General features: G+C 39.1%; 2 protein-coding genes across 4 annotated transcripts; one reads left to right on the forward strand and one right to left on the reverse strand.

The window, feature by feature from the left end:
* The first annotated feature begins 4,181 nt into the window (after positions 1-4,181).
* LOC121264251 (chaperonin-like RBCX protein 1, chloroplastic) lies at positions 4,182-6,118 on the forward strand. Of its 2 annotated transcripts, none has more exons than XM_041167354.1 (6): positions 4,182-4,500; positions 4,617-4,711; positions 5,212-5,329; positions 5,524-5,578; positions 5,670-5,732; positions 5,846-5,914. In XM_041167354.1, the coding sequence occupies exons 1-5, from the start codon at positions 4,353-4,355 to the stop codon at positions 5,713-5,715; spliced, it is 462 nt and encodes a 153-aa protein (XP_041023288.1). In that variant the 5' UTR covers positions 4,182-4,352; the 3' UTR covers positions 5,716-5,732; positions 5,846-5,914. The 2 variants fall into 2 exon arrangements, with proteins under 2 accessions (XP_041023288.1, XP_041023287.1); XM_041167353.1 differs by having other exon boundaries at positions 4,215-4,500; positions 5,562-5,578; positions 5,846-6,118.
* LOC121264250 (malonyl-CoA decarboxylase, mitochondrial) lies at positions 6,003-14,931 on the reverse strand. Of its 2 annotated transcripts, XM_041167352.1 has the most exons (16): positions 14,795-14,925; positions 14,553-14,644; positions 14,369-14,459; positions 14,153-14,279; positions 13,889-14,072; positions 13,301-13,445; positions 13,130-13,220; positions 9,590-9,648; positions 9,439-9,516; positions 8,891-8,974; positions 8,192-8,373; positions 7,482-7,610; positions 7,286-7,358; positions 6,929-7,014; positions 6,478-6,573; positions 6,003-6,307 (listed from the first exon to the last, which is right to left on the reverse strand). In XM_041167352.1, coding segments are annotated over exons 1-16 (1,602 nt in total). In that variant the 5' UTR covers positions 14,879-14,925; the 3' UTR covers positions 6,003-6,306. The 2 variants fall into 2 exon arrangements, with proteins under 2 accessions (XP_041023286.1, XP_041023285.1); XM_041167351.1 differs by lacking the exon at positions 6,003-6,307 and having other exon boundaries at positions 6,314-6,573; positions 14,795-14,931.
* Positions 14,932-15,999: the final 1,068 nt, after the last annotated feature.

Consider the following 15,999-nt stretch of genomic DNA (forward strand, 5'->3'; position numbering starts at 1 on the left):
TTCTCCAGTTCTTCTTCTTCTTCCTTCTCCCTTCTCTCTCGCGTCTCCCGTCCCAGTGACTAAACCATCCCTTCTCTCTCTCGTCTTCCGTCCTAGTGCCAGCGTGCCGCCGTTCGTCGTTGCTCCTCCGTGCCGCCGTTCCTCGTTGCTCCTCTATTCAGCTTCCACCTACGGTGAGCTCTAAATTTATGAGCCCTAAATTTAATTCAAGCACGTCTCTTATGAATTGGAGCCAGTAGTTGTGATTTTTGTGAATTGGTTGTATTGAATATTCAATATAGTCCCAACACGGCGCTCAAAACCCTGAATTTTACATTGTATTGCAGACTTGCGCTCGAGCGAGGTGTCGAGCGCACGTTGTATTGAACATTGGCTCAAGCGCCACGTCGAGCGCAAGTCGAGCGAACCTCTCTGGATGGGTTCTGCTCGAGTGCCACGTCGAGCACAAGTCGAGCGAACCTCTCTGGATGGGTTCTGCTCTAGCGCCACGTCGAGCGCACGTCGAGCGAACCTCTCTGGATGGATTCTGCTCGAGCGCCATGTCGAGCGCACGTCGAGCGAACCTCTCTGGATGGATTCTGCTCGAGCGCCATGTCGAGCGCATTTCGAGCGAACCTCTCTGGATGGGTTCTGCTCGAGTGTCACGTCGAGCGCACGTCGAGCGAACCTCTCTGGATGGGTTCCGCTCGAGCGAACGTCGAGCGCACGTCGAGCGAACCTCTCTGGATGGGTTCCGCTGAGTCGAGCGCAAGTCAACCGAACCTCGATGTAATAATACATCGATACAATAATATATTATGATACAATAATACATGTCCTATTGTATAATACAATAGCCTAGTTTATTTTTAAACTAATTTTTTACTTCTAATTTAATTTTTTCAGCTTCATTGATTGTGATATGGATCCTAGACATAGTGGAGATGATCGTCCACAAAGGAATGTGGCGGATGCCAATGCTACAACTCCTACACCGGTGGGTACTTCCACCCCTAGAGCCACATCTAGGGCAGCTACATCTAGAGCAGCTACATCTAGAGGAGCTACATCTTGTGCGAGTAGTCGACTCCCACTCCCAGTTGATATAGAGGATGAGGATATGTTCAACGAAGAGGAAGAGATGCCCATTGAGCAAGATCAACCACCACGACCTTCTAAAAAGAGGTCGTGGACATGGGAGCATTTCACCAAAATTCCTGGTGAAATTGCGAACCCAGTAGCAAGATGTCATTACTGTGGATCACTTTGTGGATGCCATTCGAAGAAGCAAGGTACCAGTGTGTTAATAGCACATCTAAATGGTTGTCAACGATATAAGATAGCGAAGGGATTGCAAGCCACTGATCAGACCAACCTCAGTTACCAAACTTCTACAGCCACTGATGGTACACAGACTAAGAAATTGGTCATTCCTCAATACAATAAGAAGATGTTGAGGGACATGCTTGCAGAGATGATAATTACTGATGAGATGCCATTTACCACAGTCGAGAAAAGAGGCTTTCGAAAGTTTCTAAATTTTGTTGAGCCACGATTTCTCATTCTATCACGGTATACAGTGATGCGAGATTATATGAAGAGGCATGCGAAGGACAAGGAGGAGATGAGGAAGATGTTTATTACCACTGGCCAGAGAGTGTCTTTTACGACTGACACAAGGACTTCCATACAGAACGTCTGCTACATGTGTATCACAGCACACTACATTGACAGTGAGTGAATTTTGCATAAAAAAATTATTGATTTTAAAGAAATTGTGGATCATAAAGGTGCATCCATTGGGGCGAAGATGGATGATTGTTTAAAGGACTGGGGAATTCAAAAAGTGCTGTGTATTACAGTTGACAATGCCAGTGCGAATGAAATAGCAATTGATTGGTCTAAGCGGAACACGACGGTGAGAGATGATGTCATTCGGGCCCACGAGTTTATTCACGTTCGATGTTGTGCTCATATCATTAACCTCATAGTTGTTGAGGGATTAAAAGAGGTTCATGATTCCATAACCCGAGTCCGCAACATTGTACGATATGTGAGGGGTTCCCCTCAAAGGCTTGCCAAGTTTAAGGCAATAGCAGAAGATCTGAAGATTGAATGTTCTAGTATGCTGTGCTTGGACGTTCCGACTCGATGGAATTCTACATACATGATGTTGGATGTGGCACAGAAGTACCAAAAAGCATTCGAGCGGATGGAGGTCGAGGATGGGGGCATGAGGTATGCTTTGTTGGAGCCAGCAGGACAGGGGCTCGGTGCGCCGGACGCACATGATTGGACCAGTGTGAGTTATTTTGTTGAATTTTTAAGAACTTTTTATGAGATAACCATGCGGCTATCTGGATCCAAATATACGACTGCGAACTCATTTTTCAACGAGCTCTCAGAGCTTCACTTCCAGTTGGAAAATAGTTGTACTGACTCTGCTGGATTGTTATCTGCTATGGCTACGAGGATGAAGATCAAATATGATAAATATTGGGGGAATATTGAGAAGATAAATAGATTGCTATTTGTGGCTGTGATCCTTGACCCCCGAGTTAAGTTGGCCGTTCTTGAATTTTGGGTAAATTCCGTCCTCGGGGCAGTGAAGGCTGCAGAGTTTATTAAATTGCTAAAAAGTGATGTTGATGACTTATATCATCACTACAGTACTAGTGCTCAGCCTTCATCCGCAGTTGGTAGCTCCTCACATTCGAGGCTGACAGGATTGACAGTTTCCTCAGGTGATACTGACCCATCTGTAGGGGTTAGAGGCAATCGTATTATACAGCAGTATCATCAACTCATGTCAACAAGGAATATTATGCATTGTATATCTGAGGTTGAACGATATTTTATGGAAGCTGTCGAGGCACCTAGTGATGTATTTCAGTTATTAACTTGGTGGAAAGTTAATTCCACCAAGTATCCAGTCCTTTCCCGTGTGGCCCGAGATGTGCTAGCCATTCATGTCACTACAGTTGCCTCAGAGTCGGCATTTAGCACTGGAGGTCGCGTGTTGGATGCTTATCGGAGTTCATTGTCACCGTCAACCGTGGAGGCCCTCGTTTGCACACAGAATTGGATAAGTGAAACGCCTATTGGACTAGATACCGTTGGCGTTGATGCCGAGAGCTGTAGGCTTGAATCGGGTAAGTTTATATGCTTTTAAATGATGATTTAATTATTTTTAATGTTTCTAACTTCTAATTTTTATGATTTTATAGATCTAATTGTGAACCCTAACATAATTACCGATGATTGAGAGCCTGGAACGGACGCTACTTGAGAGTTGGGATGGAGTTGGGAGAACCTCCTTTCTTGGTAAGAATCAAATTATTCTTTTACTGTATTCAATTTTTTATTATCAATTTTTTTTCATCTATTGATTGCTACTTTCTATCTTCATTTCAGGCATGACCAATGGAACAAAAATTATTTGACTGAAATCCGTGTTTAATCCAATTGTAGTTATATTTCAAATTATAGTCATATTGTTATTACGTTAATAATGAGACTATTATAACTTATGGCTACATCATACATGTTATTTACTTTTTAAACTATTTATATAGTTATATTTATGTAGTCATATCCCGAGCAAAGACGTGAGATAAGTACTCTTTATTCTATAATTTCTATTAGTACTTATTCATCCTCTCTCAAACGTTTAGAATTTATTATCTAACTGAAATTAATCGAATTATAGAAATTCGTACCATCATTCTTTTTTATAAAATTTTAAATTTATGTAATTTTCAACTCATGAGTCATGAGCACTTTTAATGCTAAATTTCAGGCGGACATAAAACAAATTAAAGATATAATCAAAATTCAGTAACAAAATCAGAATGAATATTTAAATTATTGAAAACTCTTGAATAAACCAAATATTTGTAGATCGTTTCACTTTTTAAAAAAATATATATGTTGCTCGCTATCTGAAACGAAATTGAACAATAAAATTTAAATAATAATAAAAAAAAACAAAATTTTGTGAGGAGTTCGGAAATTATGTTCGGAGTCGGAGCTCCGACCTCCGTTCGGAGTTCGGGGCTCCGACCTCCGATCGGAATCGGACTCCGACTACTTTCAGAGTCGGAGTCGGAGGTCGGAAATGACAACTCCGACTCCGGAGTAGGAGCCCACCCCTAGAATGAACGCAGGAAGATACGGACAGACGGTCTCCGCAGTGAACGTGAAATTCCCTGAAAGAAAAGGTTTGGCAGTTGGACCTTTCCGTGTAGGCCCAGAGATATTTTCTGCACACTGAAGCTGAACCGGGAGATATTTTCTTTTTTGAGATATTAGAGTATTCTTGGGCTTGCCAATCCCAATAGGCAATAGTCTCCGCCACTGCTCCGATACCATCTATGGAGTCCACTGCAGTTCTCCCTCTTTCTCAGTTCCCTTACTTCTCCCCGTTGAAATCCGGCAACAAGAAAACTTATCCTTCCTGGCCATGCAGGCCAAGGAGCTCTCAATCCACTCGCTTGCATTGCCAAAAGATGTATGTCCCTGGTGAGTATTTATTTATATTATACAGACACATATATACATAAACTTCGATGGGTGTTTGGGTGTAGGCATATGACTATACGCTGTGTATAAGTCTTGGATTTTGTATTTGATTGCAGGATTTGGAGAAGCATCACCAGAAGCAAAAGCGGCAAAAAACCTCCATAATTTCTTCACTTACATTGCAGTGAGCATTGTCACAGCACAGCTTCAGGTTCCTCTCCTCACGCCCTCGCCCCCATGTTTTTACATTCTTTGTCTAGCTTTCACTTCTCAATATTCAGTTAATGATGCTTGCTTAATCGCTTGGTTGAGTTGAATTTGTATGTTCTCTTTTCAATGATTAGAGGCTCTGAGGAGACGGTTATAATCGCCTTCAAAACCTTCGCATATTATGGCGATTTTCATCGCCTTAAACGATGCCATTTGTAAGAAACCCTAAGCAAGACGTTACCTCAAGTGCTTATATAAAGTTTTGAAAATGGCTATGTTTCACTTAGTTGGGCAACGGTACTATTTTTTAGTTTTTGGTAGTTTGGTTGTAAGGCATTCGGCCTTTGAAGAGTATAAATGTATTTTATCCTACAAATTAAAACTGTTTGTGTTTGATTAAGGATTGAAGAATGATTGACAGTACATATAACATAGCCTGTTGGGTTGGTTAATTCACTGTGTTGGACGATTTTATCAATAACCAGTTGTTTGCCGGAGCAGAGCTATAACCCGGAGGCATATGAGGAGTTGATGGAATTCTTGAATAGCCACTCTTTAAATGATGGAGACAAGTTTTGTGCCAGTTTGATGAGAGAATCTTCAAGGCATAAGAGTTTAGGTGAGTTAATGATGAATAGAGTTCCAGTTACAAGTTATATACATTGTAACATGTCCTGTATTCATGTTTTTTCTTTGTGCACCGAGCAAGCCAAGTGTAAAACTTGCATAGAGAATGGCTGTATATGATGTGTATTTTTACCATATAAGACCTGACCTTTTGACAATATTCATGACTTTTGATTCAATCTATGGGCATCCCCATGTCGTCGTCTATGGCAACTGCACGACAGCTCTTCGCATCTTGGAGGTGAGTAAATTAAATTACTTGTGATGGTTTTAGTTGTCTAATTATTCACCAGCTCTTTAACATCATTTAGGCATTCTGTTGTCTTAATTAGGTTCGATCTGCTTATTGCAAAAATGATTTTGAATGGGACAACTTGAAGCGGCTAGCTGATAAGGTCAGCAACCCAATTGAACATTTTTCTTTTCTAGCAAAATCCTTTTGTATTATTCTCAAAATCCAGTTCCCATGATATGTGGGCATTTGGTTTCTCTGTTAAATTTATTGCAGATGGTGAATGAATCTAACACGAGACTCATGAGGGATTATGTCTTGGAAACCAGTCATGCAGACAGTGAGAAGTAATTGATCACTACACCTGCTTCTCTAAGACGTGAATGCGATGTTGTTAAGCAATGTGACATCAATGTAATATATCTAAGGATTTTAGAGAACTTGATTGATTACTATTAATAGCTGCTTGATGTCCATACATATATTGTATATACACACTTAAGACATTTATTTACATAATGGGGAAGCAATGCAAATGTCTTCCACCAAGTCTTGGTCAATGGCAAAATATTAAACCATTGGCTGCTTTTTAGATGAGTCTGTTATTCAAGGAAATAAATTTGCTAATATTCTCCTCAACGCTAACAAAGACTCATCTATACCTCAAAACAAAAATATACTCATAATCTCTTCAGCAAGCCTCCGAATCCGTTCTTTGTTCATTTTCCTTCAACGGCTGCAAACCAGAGTTAAATAAGGGATATAAAAAATACAAGAAATAAAAGGCTTAATCTCGAGCATGCGGGTTTGCTTTGCTTGCTCTCACTCCATCTGTGCATGTAAGTACACATGTGCACAAAGATGTTTCATGTCCAGTATCAACTCATACTTGAGTAAACTTTCCTGCACAACATATTACCTGAACATACTGATGGAGGGCGGCTGAAGCACGGATATGCCCTTTGCTGAAATATGACTGAGCAAACTCTTCGATATTCTCTGGCCTGCGATTCAATGTTCAACATAATCTTATTTAAGATCAGAATTCACATTGAAGTTAATATTGGGACTTCATGCACTAGAACCTACTAGATGATGTTTGGTCCTAAAAACAACTTAAGCAGATACCCATAAACGCCTGAGTCTTCTTTATTGTATATTTAGGCAGGTATTCCCCCAAAATTTCATGACTATTTATGGTCGCTGTATTAAGGTTGGAAGCAGGTCTTTCATATCATGGAAGCCATATGAGGAATCCACTTGATGAAGGACGTGTCTTTCCTCCAGAGAATTGAAGACATAATCACACACAGAGAGAGAGAGAGAGAGAGAGAGAGGCAGAAGGATGAGGGAGGTTACCGGTATACATAGTTTACCATTATGCCCCCACTTTGATGAAGACCTTTTTCTGATCGGTCTGCCATCCAATTAATTCTTTCAATCATCTGTCGAATTGAAGAAATTCTACAATAAGTGAAAGGAAATTTCCAACTTGGGGAACATGCTGTTTTTGGTCGGTCATACAAAACATCCGATCCCTTGAGTACAGCTTATTTGTTGCTGTTTAAAAATGTTTCTCCTTTCATCAATTAACCAATATGGGAATTACACATCACCTAAAACATATCCCACCCTACATCTAAGTGAAGATCTACCCATGTCACTGTCAGTTTCACCCAAAAAACAAGTCAATGCCTAGAAGTTTACGAGACATACCGCTCCATTTTGTAAGTGGAAATTTGCAACAGAATCCAAAGCTTTTCCTCTTTTCTTCTCTTGCAGAAAGTACCTGTCAACAGAAAACATGTATCTATTAATTGTATTTCAACGCAATGCGTAATAGAGAGAGCTTTGTCCAGCACTCCAGATCTCATCACTCAGATCTCACTCCCAGGTGATGTTTATGATTTACCTGGCACACAGTCGCATTAAAGGGGGTTTTAATATGGAAAGAAACTCAGCCGAATTGGTCCACTCATGGTTTGTTGAAGTCAGCAAACTCAACATCACTTCCATGCCATTTGTCCCAGCTGCAATACCCCTGTAACTCAAAACATATGATGAAAAGCGGGAGAGCTAATGCTAAATTATGAGGATGAGCCAGACACAGGCTCTTTCCTATTGATTGACCCAAGGACTCTAGGAAAAGCAATTCACATGTACAATCACTTTGTTTTGGAAGATCACAAATCCATACTTATTAGTGCTAAATACCAATAATTTGTTGAAGGTGGCCTGACAGCTCCACAAACAGTTCCAAAAGTTTCGTCTTCCTTCTATCTAAATGTAATGTGGCTCATTTTTATTTTAATAGGTAAAAGATATTATTAAAGAAAGGAGAAAGAAAGAAATCAGGTTTACAGGGTGCAAACGCTCAGAGGTTCACATAATTTATTTCATGTCTAGACACAAATGAAAATCTCAACCAGTTACCTTCTAATAAAAGGAGGATAATTTTGCCAGAAAAGAAAAGAAAGAGAATTAAAAACAGGGAAAGAAAAGATCAACAACTAAATATGGACCGAAACGCATTTCTAATCTCCAGAGCAAGACATTTTTATTGACTTGATGATAGGGTATCATTTCTACCAACAGGTATACTGGAATGAACAAGAAGCTTACATAGAGGAATCCATAAGCGCCTTTTCCTCCTCTGGTTCAAGTATGTTCTCCCGGAAAGTGGAACTACATCTATCTGCTGATGACTGTGGCATATCTTCTGCTTCAGCAAACTTTGATTGAGATGCCAATTTAGATAGGAGCCATTGCATGAAACCAGGGATGGGGCTGAGAGTTGCAAATGTCTGGAGAGAAATGATTAAACATGTGAAACTTACAGCTACCTTTAAGACGTATAAAATTTGAACTCACATCCCGTCCAATTGGGTTAATTGCCTTTTTTTTTTTTTTTTTTTTGCAAGTATCGCATATGCAATATATTCTACTTGTACAAAAGGACAAACTTAGGATAAAATTATGGTAATGTTACTAGCTCAGCCAAAATAAATAAAAGTTAGTATGGCAAAATTTCTAAAAAATATTATCTCAATTAATAAGGAAGGGAGAGAGAGAGAGCACAGAGCCATAAGCTTTTCATAATTAACCAAAAAAGATCTATTAACATCAATGACCGAGAAAAAACTGAATCAAAAAGCCAATTAGCCATATATAAAATATAATAACATTTAATGCTACATGATTTCATCTTAATAAAATCTGTGTATCGATGTAAAAAAAATCTGTGTATCAGGAACTATCTGTTTGAAGCAGCTCCTAGATCTTCACATTCATATAGGTCAACAAAACTACAGAAATACTCACAGATATTTGCGGCATGTCTCTTTTCACCAGTGTTATCACACGTTTAATAAGAAACTTCCCTAGGTTGATCCCCGATAAGCCAGGCTGCAAATTTTCAGAACTACATAGATCAGGGATATGGAAGTAGACTACTAAATCAATATGATTGATAAATGGCAGTAGATAGTTTAAAGAATACAGATATAATTGAGACCATCCATGTCTATTTATTCATGAAATTTGTTATTTTCTTTTCCAATTCAAATAAAATCCCATTTCCAATGCTTACATATCTTTATACCAGAAAAGGTATAAAGATCTTTCAGAAATGGAGCAGACCACGAACAAAATGAAGAAAAATCTTTCAAGCTTATAGAGAAATTAATGGTGCAACCAACTAATGGTATGGCAGTGTTATTAGGGAAAAAAAGCCCTTAAAATAAGGTACGCATATGTGGTAAGAAGCGGTCTTGCCAAACTAGCATCATGAGATAAAAAATACCACATAAAGATCAGTATTACATCTTTAACACACTTCCACATTACTCAACTAGAAATTAATATCATACCTGAGTTGATGATATAGAGTAAAATAATGCACAGGTAGCCTCAGATTCAGGTATTGGGGGTTCATTCCACAAAACTTCCTATCAGATGAAAAAGATTGTTAATTAAACTTCACCTGTGGAATTGGGTAAGATAAGGTTAAAGAAAACTAACCTGTACTGTTTGAGCCACATTCTTCAGAAGTGCAACTTCAATGAAAATGAGGGGTTCACCTAATGAAAATTCACCCTCAGTCCGCATTAATTATTCTTTTTATAAGCAAGAATAAAATTTTAATTATTGAAAATAGGCATAGCCCAAGTATATAGGAAGTATATATATATATTTTTTATAAGTAATCAATAATATATTAATAAAGATAGGCAAAGCCCAAATACACAAAATGATATAAAAGAGATAAGACCTATCTAGGTCGAAGTAAGAGAAACTAAAAAGTCGTGAAAATTCAGGCCATTAAAATCTAAAGCAATGGCCCATAGAAATAAAGTGCTGAAAAATAGAGTTCGAAGTTCCTCTGGAGACCGCTCCTTGTTTTCGAAAGTTCGATCATTGCGCTCTTGCCATATACACCACATAATACAGATCGGGATCATTTTCCACACCGCCTTGATTTGTTGAACTCCACTTGGAAGTGTCCAGCTGGCCAATAGATCTACCACAGAAGCAGGCATAACAAAGGATAGCTCAATCCGGCTAAAGACTTCCACCCACAAGGCTCTAGATGTCTTGCCAGATCTCTTACACATACAACACCAGTCAAATATAACTATCCGACGCTTCCTTAGATTGTCAGTCGTCAGAATCCTCCCCAACGCTGGTGTCCAAGTAAAGAAGACCGCTTTAGGAGGCGCCTTATTTCTCCAAATTCTCCTCCATGGGAATGGAATGTTTGCGGCTTGGGAAAGAGACTTATAAAAGGATCGAACTGAGAAAGCGCCTTTACCTGCTGGAGTCCACCACATCCTATCACCTTGCTGTCTATTGGGCTTCACAGAATAGAGAAGGCTAAAAAAAGCCTCAAAGGTGTCCACTTCCCAATCTTGCGCCGCTCTACTAAACGTGACATTCCACTGCACTTGGTTTCCTGATAAAGTCATAAGATCCTCTATTGAAGCATCCTCGTTACGTGCCACTCGGAAAATAGCTGGAAATGCATCATTTAGAGCCTCATTCCCACACCGTCTCTCCAAAACTTAATGCGAGAACCCCTTCCTAACACCAATTTAGAATGGCTACTAAACGCCCCCCACCCCTTCCTAATGTGTTTTCAAACTGCCACACTATTGACCCCTGATATCTCTTCAGTGCACCAGCCCCCCCACATGCTTCCATATTTACAATCAAACGCCAGTTTCCAAAGCGCTTCGGGCTCCTTGTTATACCTCCATAGCCACTTCCCAAGTAAGGCCTGATTGAATGTTCTCAAATTTTTATACCCAGACCACTAGACGAGATTGGTCTACACACCTTATCCCAGCTGACCAAGTGAAATTTGAATTCATCCCCTATCCCACCCATAGGAAATCATGATACAGTTTATCAATCCGAGCCATTACCCTGGTAGGCAATTGGAACATAGATAAGAAGTATATCGGTGAGTTAGAGAGGGTACTCTTAATAAGAGTCAAAAGGCCACCTTTCGACAAATACAATATCTTCCACCCTGCCAATTTCCTTTCTATCTTCCCTATGACTGAATCCCATATGGATGAGGCCCTTACGACAGCCCCAATGGCAATCCCAAGTAGGTAATGGGGAGAGAAGCTACCTTGCACCTAAGAATACTAGCTAATTGCCTAGTGTTGCTCACGTTCCCCACTGGCACTAACTCTGACTTGTCAAAATTCATTTTCAGACCTGACACTGCTTCAAAGCATAATAACAAAGCCTTCACTGCCCTCAACTGGTTTCTATCTGCCTCACAGAATAAGAACGTGTTATCTGCAAAAAGTAAATGAGACAAAGTAATGATGCCCCTGTTTGGGTCAAAAACCAGCCACAAAACCATGCGTAACCACCGTTGATATCATCCTACTCAAGGCCTCCATAATGATAACAAAGAGAAGTGGTGACAAAGGATCTCCTTGCCTTAGACCTCAAGAGCTGCTGAAAAAGCTGGTAGGGCAGCCATGAATCAATATAGAGAATCTGGCTATAGAGATGCACCAACTAATCCAAGAACGCCACCTAGCCCCAAAGCCGCATCTCCCCAACAAATACAAGAGGAAATCCCAATTTACGTGGTCATAATCTATCTCCATATCTAGTTTGCAAATAATTCCAGTGGAACCCACCTTTAATCTGCTATCCAGTCCCTCATTCGCTATGAGGACTGAATCCAAAATTTGTCATCCCTTAACAAATGCATTTTGTGGCTTCGAAATGATCTTACCCAAAATCGTCCCCAATCTGTTAGCAAGAACCTTGGAAATAATTTTATACACCCTATTCACAAGGCTAATGGGTCGAAAATCCTTAACCTCCGCTGCTCCAACCTTCTTCGGGATCAACGTAATAAAAGTAATATTTAGACGTTTCTCAAACTTGCCAACTAAAGATACTTCCTGGAACACATTCATAATGTCCTCTTTCACCACCTCCCAACAAGCTTGGAAAAAGCTCATCGAAAAACCATCTGGGCCTGGAGCTTTATCCTTCCCCATATATCTGACTACATCAAACACCTCCCCTTCTTCAAAAGGCCTCTCCAACCAGGAGGCTTCCTAGGGCTCAATAGTGTCAAAAGCAAGGTTATCCAGCTTTGGCCTCCATCTCTCACCTTCTGTAAGCAGTTGTTCATAGAACTTCACCACATGGTCACAGATCAAAGGGGCCTCCTTACACTCCATACTATTAATGTTCAGCATTTCAATGGTATTTGTTCTTCTATGAGAGTTAGCAACTCTATGGAAGAACTTAGTACTCCGATCCCCTCTTTCAACCACAACGCTCTAGACTTCTGGCGACATGAAATCTCCTCAAAGGATAGTACTCTTTCTAATTCTGAAACCAACTCTGTCTTGCGCGATAGCTCTTCCGGTAAAAGGAAGTATACATGGATTACACCTAGCATCATTTACCAACTAGAACACCTACTTGCAAGCTAGTAAAATCAAGAATGGAAAACTAAATTAAAGTTGAAACATAATTGAAATAGTAAAAATTGAGCCAAGTTCAATTACAGCTCAACTAAGAGAACGAGCAGTAAATAATGGATTAGCAGATTATTAGTAAATTGGCAAAGCTAAGAAGTTGCAGTAATAGTAATTGTCTATATGATGCAATTTCAGACTAATGCCGGGGGTGCACAGGCCCTTGGTAAGGAGTTTTCCGCAAGTGCACCTCGGGTAATTCAAGGGGAAAATCCCTTCATCCGACAAACCCTAGAGATTGTTTGCAACCAGTGGGATTCGAACCTTAGACCTGGAGGGAGCATACCACCAAGACCAAGGCCTTTACCACTTGAGCCAACCCCTAAGGGTTCTGAAATTATTGTCATACAACTACTATGATACTTATACTAAAACAAGAGGCTGGGGTATCCCATATCCACCTATCTGGTAAAACCAGTAAACACTACATAATTAAAAGAAACAACTGAATTGCCACATGGATGTGAAACCCAGATCTAGAAGCCAAAACAATAGACACATAAACTACTACAATGAACACCGATCTTGAGGGATTGCTGACCAGGTATTGCCGGATGTAGATATCCGAAACAACGACGACCAACACCCAGTCTCCTCTTTAGATCTATAAGATTGCTGATTGGATGCACTGCCTATACAAATTATTACAGAAAATGAATTCCATGCCAAGCATCATCGAAATCAGAAAGCAGTGCAACAAAGAGAAAACTACCTCATAAGCCACGATTTTCTCCAGCAAAGAAGCAGGATCATCCCATGTAATTTGGTGAAGCTCTAAGGCAGCAGGACTAAGCCACGTACTAAGTTTCTCCTTTAAATAGGAATCCAATGCTCGCAAAGATGCAATATTTTCCTCTCTGCATATTTAGAAGAATCAATTCATCATGTTTTAAGTTCCTTGCTACTATTTTTAACATTAACCTTGGAACTCACCATTTGTGTTAGAATCTGAAAAACGTAATATGATTATTATTAATAAAAGCTAATTGAATTTAAGCTCTTTTATAAAGGCCAGTTCCCAAAGAAAATAAATTTTTTATCATAAGCAAGTTAGCATTTTGTACGCAGGAAAAAAGTTGGAATTTTGTAAAATTGCAAATTGCATGTAAATTGTTTAAGATAGCAGCTACTGAAATTTAACATATTTTCCAACATGATTCTTTGGTTAATAAAAATATTAGCGAATCAAACCACATGGACCCTAAGGATTTGTCATCGGTATTCCTCGCAGATGTAGAGCTTGTGTATTACATTCGAATTATGATATGAACATAGAGTGTCACATGGACCATAACCTTACGTGAGAATGGAAAGAATATCTGCTCGAAGAATGGACAAGAACCTCAACCCTCCAGGGTGTGTGTTGAGACGCTCAAAGAGAACCTCGTACAACGGCTTGAGAGCATGTCTCAAATTACGCTCAATACGATAGAAAGCTGAGAGCAGGCCTTCCTCTTCTAGCCCACTAAATTGAGCATCCTCGCCTGAACTAGAAGCTTCCACTCCAACTCAAATCTCACAAAAGATTAAAGATAAAATATTTATACAGTGATGCAAAACTCACCGCTAGGTAGCTCAAGCCCGAGATATTGCTTTAACAGTTCACGGACTTGTGTCCTATTAAGATCACACTCTTTCGCAAGTGCTAGAATTAATCGCCGGCGGTTTTCATAATCGAGGCTAAAATAACCCTACATTAACAATTTCATGACATGAATTGAAACCAACATTACATCAAACATGATAGTATGCATTTACCGATAATATTACAGAAACCGACCGAAGAAAAATCATTAAGCACCGCGTCTAAAACTTCTGTTTTATTCATCGATATAGCCGAGTGCATCGACTCACGTACAAGCTCAAATTCCCTGAAGAAGAAGAAAATTAACCAATAAGAAGCGGCTTCAAATAAGGTATTTCATATATAAAGCAAGCATTTGAATCGTATATGAAGTATAGACCTTTCAGTGCTGAGCTTTTCGTTTCCTTCGACCGGTGCGTGTTTTATAATACGTCCAATGGATTGATTTCCTTGCGGATCTCCTTGAGAATTCTGTAACATTTAATTAATCTTGTTCTGTTATTGAGTACGTCGAGGAAATCCAAAATATTCACAATAACTCAACGAAAATTTCGCATAATCAAAGTTCAAGCCAAAAGCAATGGAAGATATGGGAACAAAATTTGAGTTAACCGTACTCACAGAGAGAGGAGATAGAGAGAGCTTGGTACGATCGTTCGGCCTCATTCTGGTTCGCATCAAAATGGCCAAACCCTTCTTGTTCATGCTTTATTCAATGGTGTTCATTGGGAGAGAGAAGGTATAATTTTTCTCGCGAAGAAGCGAAGAAATTGAACTTTGCTACCATAAACTACATACCATATTTATTTTTATTTTTGTATAAATTATTTATATTATTTTTCTTAAATTAATTAAATCCTTCTATTAATTATTCATATACTACATATTCAATAAGAGAAAAAAAATAAAAATAAAAAATTATGTAAATTATATAAAATGAAAATGATGGCTAGAATTTTTTACTTGCAAATTGAGCTCTCGCTTGCAAGTGAGAAAAAATTATGTAAATTACATATTCAACAAGTGAAAATGATGACTAGAATTTTTCACTTGCAAGTTGAGCTCTAAGACTTCGCCTGCTCGTACATCGCCTTTCCGAAATTGCAAACTTCTTTCGAGCATCCGATTGGTACAACTGAAAGGAACGGCTACAGAACGGCCAATTATTTAAAATGAATAATATTAGGTTGCGCTTGGAATCCCGTGTTATTTGAGTTGAAGCGTAATAATAATTTATGAATTTTATTTAAATATATTTAAATGTATGAAATAGATTAAAATATATATTAAAATATTTAAAATAAATCGATATATTTAACTTTTTATAAAAAATTAAAAAAGTTATAAATCTCACTAATAATTAGTTAATGAATTTGACACATAGCGTTGTTGTACTCTGACGAAGAGAGTGGCTCTTCTAGTTCCCAAACACAAATGTTACCGCCACTTACTAATAAAAGAAAAAATAAAGCTAGCTAGCTATCCACTAGTCTCCTCTTTGTTATTCACTTTCGAAAACAGAGGGGGTGTGAAGGAATATTCTTTTGGTAACTTCCAGAAGGGCGATTAATGGTGTCCTCCGCGAATGGAGGGGAACTCGGGTGGCGGAATGGAGGGGATAAAAGATTTATGGGGTAATCTAAAGCTGATGAAGGAAGAGAATGTACAGATCAATATAAAAGGTGGAATGGTGGCTATTGCTAGAGAAAAAGGTGACATGAGTGTAATCGAGAAAGTATGTATGGAAAGGCAAAAATTGGGAAGGAGGTTCTAGCCTCTACGATGGCTAAGGTATGGAGGCTAAGTAAACAAGCAACATTCCAAGA

This window comes from Juglans microcarpa x Juglans regia, chromosome 5D (assembly GCF_004785595.1).
Source record: "Juglans microcarpa x Juglans regia isolate MS1-56 chromosome 5D, Jm3101_v1.0, whole genome shotgun sequence".
Classification (NCBI taxonomy): domain Eukaryota; kingdom Viridiplantae; phylum Streptophyta; class Magnoliopsida; order Fagales; family Juglandaceae; genus Juglans; species Juglans microcarpa x Juglans regia.